The 8202-nt window shown below is 34.4% G+C and overlaps 1 protein-coding gene across 1 annotated transcript; it reads left to right on the top strand.

Moving 5' to 3' along the window:
- On the top strand, positions 1-1122 carry LOC147549815 (AP2-like ethylene-responsive transcription factor PLT2). The gene has a single exon (XM_086668390.1). It carries the CDS (start codon positions 1-3, stop codon positions 1120-1122), a length of 1122 nt encoding a protein of 373 aa, XP_086524516.1.
- The last annotated feature ends 7080 nt before the right edge of the window (positions 1123-8202 follow it).

Genomic DNA, 8202 nt, shown 5'->3' with positions numbered 1-8202 from the left:
ATGACATCAAATCAACCATGTCAATTGACTCCCTCTCCTAAGCTCACTCAGGATCAATTGGTTGTGAGTCCTCTAAATCCTCAAAATTTCACGAGTCAATTGTTATCCACGAATCATGGGATAGAACCTGTACAGACAAGACAACAACTTTTGCAGCAGCAGTTGGAACCAAGTACTCTACCATCCCATCAGCCTAATCAGTTATCTCTTGGATTGGTTAATGATAACATGGATCATTCCTTCCAAAACCAAGACTTCACATATTGGAATTTGATGAACTCATCTCGTGGCGGTGGAAGCAGCAACGAAGTACCAAAGATTGAGGGTTTTCTCGGTGTTGAGCAAATCGACAACCACACAGACCTTTCTCCATTCAACCAAACAACAGTGGCTCAACCTGACTACTTCTTATCTAACCGCCATAATACTCACGTATCTGAGCTCACTCCTGACAATTGTAGCAACAAAAACTACGAATCTCAAGGAATTGTTGAAAATCTACAGTCCGTGACATTGTCTATGGGTACTGGTAAGGAGGGTTCCAATATTAATGGTGAAGGTAGTACTAGTATTGGTACAAGTACTAATGTGGTTAAAGAAGCACCAAGAAGAGTTATCGATACATTTGGGCAGCAAACATCGATATATCTAGGTGTAACGAAGCATGGATGGACCGGGAGATATGAAGCTCACTTGGGAACATTCAGTACTGAAGAGGAAGCAACAGAAGCTTATATTATGGCTGCAATAATATTTAGAGGACTGGATGCAATAACTAACTTCGACATGAATCGGTACGACGTTAAAAGCATTCTCGAAAGCAACACATTGCCGATTGGAGGAGCTTCAAAGATATTACAGGAGACTCAAGATGCGGAAACACTACGAAAGAGAGAGGAGATAAAATCTATCGATTCGAGCTTCTACGATGGAAATTCAATTGGTTTTCAAGGTTATCCAGTGGTTCCACCATTTGTGCAAACTCAACCATTACTAGCTGTACAAAACCAACAAAGTTACCACTTCACTCACGACCCTCAAATTCATCAAAATTATATGCACACTCACCTTCACCAAAACTGTAACAGTATACTAAATCAAGGATTTACACCCTTCTACTAGTGTTTATAGCGGAAATATGACATCTAATGTCTACACTAGTATTCCCAGGATCACATGCAAAACTAGTAATTAATCTAATGGAGATAGTAGATTACCTTAATCGCTTTTCCCTCGAACTAGTTGAATTGATTGAAGAAGACCAAGAGCTTCAAGTGTAGCTCCTCTACTTGGGACACGAGCAATCAATTTGATCTCTCACCTTGTTGTATAGCTAGCACACCAATGGTGGTTGGAAAAGAAGAACACCTTCTTCTTTGACTAGATTGATAGTAATGGGAATTAGCTCACTTTCTCCTCTCTACTTGATGTGGTAGAGTAAGAAAGCTTAGAGAGAAATTCCACACCTTATTCTCTGCCCTAAGAGTGTTTATATAGAACCCTAATAAGAATCCACCTCCTTTTAGGTTTCCTAAAACACCCTTTAGAATAAGATTTAGGGAAATAGTCGAAAATAGCAACTATTGGTATTTTCTCAATTCCCTAAGGAGGAGGTGTCCAAAAACCACGAAAATTGGCAGATATAATGTTTATTATATCAGCAACTAACCCTCCAAAATTCAGCCCAATCCGAGTCCTAGAAGTACCCGAACCGGTCTAGGCCCAAAAACCCTGTTTTTGGCCTTTTTGTACTATCTTTGCCTAATTCCTTTTAGGCCTATGAGATATGTTTATGGGACACTCCCATGATTATATCTCACTCCCACTAGTCATATCCTAGATCAATTTGTCACTCTTATGTGTAACCCGTTGTAGGATCCGATCGAAGTTAGCCGCGAATTACTTCGTAATTCGACGATCGTAGTTGGTCTCTAGCTACAACTCTACGATCCCTAAATCAATCGGACTTGATGATCTTCCACATCAATTGTCCTATCCGACAAATTGTTCGCATTGTCACCTTGGTCGAAGGACATCTCCTTCAACTCCTTCAACAATGTCGGTGGAAGGGGGTCGATGACGGATCTTGGACTTGTTAAGGCTGATTATGACACGAACTCCAAGGGGTACGGCTGGCCGGCACCGGTAACTGTTCATGATAATGTGGCAGGTGCTGGTTCATTCACAATGTGGACTGATGAGAGTGTGGTTTTGGTTTCTGATATGGAGAAATTTGTATCAGACGAGTTAAAAAAAGAATTGGCTCGGAAGGTATTCGATGAATTGTCTATGAGAGTTGTTTCTACTTTTACTACAACTTTTTCTTCTTATACTCATGGTGGTTTTCTCGAGAAGGGCTTAGAGATTTGTATGGCTAGAATGCAAAACCACCTAGTTGAGTTAGCCAAAGAGCATTACTCTTTTGTTATTAGTACTTTATGTCGTTCGGGGAGACGTACAACAACATGTGATATTGCGAAGAAGATGAGTGTAGACTTGGGGTTTTCAACGGCGTTGAGTATAATCTTCTTCATCGACTTACTAGATGACGGGAGATGTCGAAATTTGTTGAAAGATTATTTCTCACAATCGATCTTTCGAGATTCCTTGCAATATGAGATTGAAGCTAATGATATATTGCATGATGGTGTCTTTTGGTTTTCATGCACCTTTCGAGCAAAGTGGGAATTGCGGATTGCCATGACGGAATTCACCGTATGCGGGTGCATCAAATTATTTTCTTTATCGAAACGGTTCGGGACGAACCTCGTGGGAGAAAGGGAAGCTGATGCAGGGGCACCCGGCGTGGAAGCTTTTTCCATGACCAAACCGGGCCATGGGCCATCCGGCCATGGAGAGTAGTTTTAGGAAGTTCCAATTTTAGTATGATTATTAGAGAATTTAGGTTTAGGAAATTATGTTATTTTAGTATTTCCAATAATTGGAAAGGTCCAGATTTGAGTCTAGTTATTTAGGAAGTTGCAGTATTTTAATTATTTAGGAAAGTCTAATTCAAGTCTATCTAGGAAAGTCCAGAATTCTATAAAAGGATATCTAGTTTGTCCATTATTCTCAAGTTGAAGAGAAACCCCATTGAAGTTTAATAAAGTTTTAAGTATTTAGAGTTATTTCATCGTTATTTTATCGTTCTTTGTTTAATTTTATCGTCTTCTTTAATTCCGCTGCGTTCTACATCATGTATGCTCAAGCCTGGTAAGTATCGAGGCCTTTTGGGGGAGTACGTGGTGCTCTCACCAAGAACAAAACCTCCTGCCATCCGTGCGAGGGTGGTGGTGAAAGGGAGGACAATATCAGCAACTGCTGGGCTTGGGGCGTCACAAGTGGTATCAGAGCCGAAGACGGCTCTTCGCTGAGGGTGAGGGATTGTGATAGCCCCACATCGCTCACGAGAGTGTCCGACGCATGAGCTATAGGTGTATGCTCAAGCTTGGTAAGTACCGAGGCCTTTTGGAGGAGTCCGTGGTACTCTCGCCAAGAACAAAACCTCCTACCATCCGTGCGAGGGTGGTGGTGAAAGAGATGACAATATCGGCAACTGCTGGGCTTGGGGCGTCACACCTCATATCGCTAAATAAATGGGAGTTAATAACTAAATATTCCGTTAGAATATCTGGTAAGATTCACGAGCAGTGGACAGAGATGTTCGCAGACATTTATGAACAAAATGTTTCATAAACATATCAAGATATTCCTAGATATTTCAATCCATTTCAGGACATTTACTCCATAAACAAAATATTTTTATAAACATTTCAAGACATTGAGTTTGTAAACAAAATCTCTTATACACATTTCAAGATTTTTGGTCCACGAAAAAAAATATTTCGTCCATAGGCAAAAGGTGAAGTGGATAACACATCTATATAATAAAACGCAATGTTTTTTGCTTACTGGGACAAACCAAAAGATAAATCAAACCGTCTGTTGTGTTTTTTTTTTCAGATATTAGCCATTGGATCTCTAACCTACCTAAAAAAATACAATTTGTTCACCTACTCACTAAATCTATTATACAAACCCACGATAAATTTTGACCGTTCAATTTCTACAGTTAAATCTCAACCCTTAATTCTTATCTCAATTATAACCACCATCATAAAATTAATGACAGATTAGATTTATAGTAATGACCATTTTCACAATTTATTATCTCCATAACTTTTTCAATATTAATTGTGTTTTAGGTTATGAAATCATAACCCTTACATCTTAATTCCTAAAATCTCCTAAAATCTTAACCCTTGATATCTCCCTGATAACCTCTCTATCTCCATAATTCCCAAAAAGTAATTGTCTTTCGGTTATAAAAGAAGAAGATTAATGGATTTTATCTCCCAATCCTTTCTCTATATATACTTTCCTCCTACAATCTTTCTTTCTTATACTTTTATCACCCTCTTGCTTACCAAATTTCTTATTTGTTGGTAGAAGAAATTTTTCTTTATATGTAATTTTTGTCCATATGTAATTAGTAATGTAATTTCGGTTCGACATTAGTTTTTCTTAGTTGATTTAGTATTAGTTTTTCTTAATTTTGTTAATATGTAATTAGTAATGTATGATTAATACATAAAATTCAGTATATATAGATCTTTTATTAATATTGTGTATTCTCCATAAGTTTACTGAAATATTTAACGGGGGATGGGATTTAAGTCCAAAATCGCATGATCAACGAGTCTAGAGACCAAAGATAATCTGAAATAGAAAATAAATCCACTCAAAGTAAATTACATGTCTATCCTCTTATTCTCTTTTACTGCCTAACCTATCCTAAGTTAAAAAAAAAAACAACCCAACATAAAAGATACCATAATATATAGAGATTCATTAAATTATTTCTTCAAAAACAAACTTTCTTTTCCCGAAAAAATTTGTCTTTTCCGTTTAGCATAACAAAAAAAAGTAGCCTTTTTTGTTTCAAAAAAATAACCAAAAAAAAAAAGTTGTCTTTTCCTCAAATATCAAATCGAAGAGAGAGAGAGATGGAAACTCTTATCTTAAACACGCCCAAAATAAACTTAACAGAGAGAGAGAGCATCGAGTAGAAGAGAGGGAGAATCCATTGTTGGTTTCGTTCATCATCATCAACAGTAAAGTAAGTTATTTTGGTTTTCATCATTTTTGTTGCTCCTTCTTTTTTGTTTCTGATTTAGATTGATTTCTACAACACAAAATGAATTAGGTTTTGATTTTAACAACTTTAACTATGATTTATTTTTCTGAAATTCATTAGCTAATAAGAAATTTCTAGGGTTTAGTTGTTTCGAAGTGGTTTAATGGAAGTCATTTCAAAACCCTAAATCAGTTAAAAGTGAAGAGTATGTTTCTTTTTTTCATGCACAAAAAATTTGTATGGTTACCTTGTCTCTGTTGTTGCGTAATTTCTTTGAAGAAATAACATATGAAGCTTGATCTCTTTATAAATTGTAGTTACTACTACATCTTCTGCTTAAATTTTTTATTTTAGACCGACAATTTAGGGTTCTATCTAATTAGGGTTTTGTATTGTAGACTTTCAAGCATAGTGTTAGATCCAGAATATAGTTACTTTCAATAAAAACTTAATATTTTGTCTAGCATTATTAAGTTTCTTATAAAACTTTATCAATGGTTACCTGTCAAACCTGATTTTTTGACAACCATAGAACATTACATGGTGTAATATGGGAAAAAAAATGAGCGAATAAATTGGATTGTAAAAACAATGACATTTTTTTGTCTAGCATTTTTGAAGTTTATCGTAGAACCTTGAAATGGTTACTGTTCAAAACTGGTTTCATAAGAAAAATGACTTGTTTGACTAACATTTTTTAGTTTCTTATAGAAACGCATAAATGGTTACAACCCAAAGATGTTGAATTGGTTTGTTGTTTGAACTTTGACAGGCCTGATTGTGGGTTGTATGTGATTTTGCACATGGAAGAACTTTATATCGAATCAAACTATAAACATTTTCCTAACGAGATGCCAAAAGATGATTAGACAAAACTAGTGCAAAGGAAAAGGGGTGAACTAACTTGGTTGTTGCTGAATGAATCGAAGGATATATGGAGAAAAAATGTTGAAGTACTTTAACTTGTATTTTGTAACATGCTATGTGATAAAACGTAGCAAACATGTTTATGTTTTAAGTTTGAATAACATCTTGAGCAGTTATGAGATTATTTATTAATGTTTACAATACCACAATTATATTATATTTTAGATGTCGTTCAACAGGTTTATAGATACGATAAAGATGTTACTCAAATTTCTTGGACACTACTGAAACTATACAATTATAATACGTGGTAGGGCAAAGGCATGATGAACTCAAACACTTAATGCTGAATCCATTGATAACATATATAACTAAGGAAACAAATAGTTCGTACAAAAATATATCAAAAATCTGGACATTTTGATTAAAATATAACAAAGGCTAAAACCAACCTGCTTTGATTGTATTGAAAATTGCTAAATTGCGAGAAACATCAAACAAATTTTTCTAGCATGGTCCAATGGGTATAAAGATACCAGTAAGATGTTGACAAAATTTCACCAACACTACCAGCATTTTTTCAGTTTTTCGACATTTTGTAACTTACTCTAGCCAAATCATAATACCAACTGAAATATTGATCCAAATACATATGAGTATAACTACAATAATATCGTAACCATTGATAAAATTTAATAGGAAATAGGAAAATCCTCTTGTTTAAATACGATAAGCTGGTAACATTGATCAAATTCTCTAAACATATAAAAAACATAAGTAGAATATTTATGTTTCTAGCAGAATAAGTAAACCTGCATAATCAAAATTTAAGTTAGTTATTATATAGCTGCCGTGCATGAGGCACTATTGTGATAAGCCGGTTTTTTACACCGACCGCAAACCCTCATTTTTTTGGGTATGTTTCCTGAGCTCTCTCTTCTTACTGTCCTTGGTCTTCCTGGTTTTCTTTTTGTTAACGGAGGTAGTGTTTTTGTTTCATCGTTGTACTCTATTAGCTCATCATAATTTGGTATTGGGTAGACATAATATTGATAAATGTTGACGAACGCTTGTTTGGTGAAAATAATCAAAAAAACTTGTCGTATCACCATCATAATTCTTGATGCACAACATGACATGTTGACAAGGGATACCATCTATCGACCGCCTACCGCAACTACATGTGAGATCAATGAGATTGACAGAGTGGGTAAGAAATGAGCATACCTCATACACAAGCTATTGTAACAAATTTATAATAGATGTCACCAGAATCAATAAAATGCCAGTAGAATACGGGAAATGTAACAAAAATAATTTCACCTTATACATTTTAATTACTAAAAAGTATTTGTTAACCTACTGTAACAAATTCATTCAACAGATGCTGATAGAATGTAGAATATGCTAGTAGAATCAATAGGATGCTAGAAAAATAGTATTTGCATTTTAACCTACTGTAATAAATACATTCAACAGATGCTAATAGAATGTAAAAAATGTTATAAGAATCAATAAGATGCTAACAAAATAGTATTTGCTTTTTAACCTATTGTAACAAATTCATAACAGATGCTAATAGAATATAGAAAATGCTAGTAGAATACAGAAAATGTAGCAAACACAATTTCACTTTATAAAACTTTTTTATGAAAAAAATATTGAATTGATAGAGATTTCAACATTCACTTTTTACCAAAAAGTGATAAAAAATGTTACATATAAGTTTTTTGTTAGAATAAATAATTTTTTTAAGAAGATTGTAGTAATAGAAATTGTAGTAATAGAGATTTATAGATTCTAACGATCAATTTAAGTTGGACATACCTTACAAACGAATTTGTAGATGTCTAATTAGATCGAGGTAGAGATAAAACGCAAATCAAAACTTCATACTTTCTTGAAGTTCAAAGAACAAAGAGTTACAGAGAGAGAAATTCGTCTTTGAGATTGAGCATCTCGTTTTAGGTAAATATCCATTGATTTGGTAGGTTACTTTAATCGAATACAACGGATTTAGAAATAATATACTTTCTTGAATTCAAAGAATATAGAGTTACATAGATAGAAACTCGTTTTTTTGAGAGGGCAACTCGTTTTTGTTAAATATCCACTGATTTGGTTAAATATTTATGGACTTTATGGAAATAAAGATTGGTATTAAATATCCAACATAAATATTCTTTCATAAAATTTAT

This window comes from Eschscholzia californica, unplaced genomic scaffold (assembly GCF_041429995.1).
Source record: "Eschscholzia californica isolate CP2 unplaced genomic scaffold, dmEscCali1.0.p SCAF_3, whole genome shotgun sequence".
NCBI classification, from domain to species: domain Eukaryota; kingdom Viridiplantae; phylum Streptophyta; class Magnoliopsida; order Ranunculales; family Papaveraceae; genus Eschscholzia; species Eschscholzia californica.
The sequence above is the reverse complement of the archived record's forward strand: the minus strand, read 5'-3'. Positions and strand labels throughout refer to the sequence as shown.

Excerpts from the sequence above, each read along its gene's own strand:
- LOC147549815 (XM_086668390.1), top strand. The coding sequence starts at position 1 with ATGACATCAAATCAACCATGTCAATTGACTCCCTCTCCTAAGCTCACT.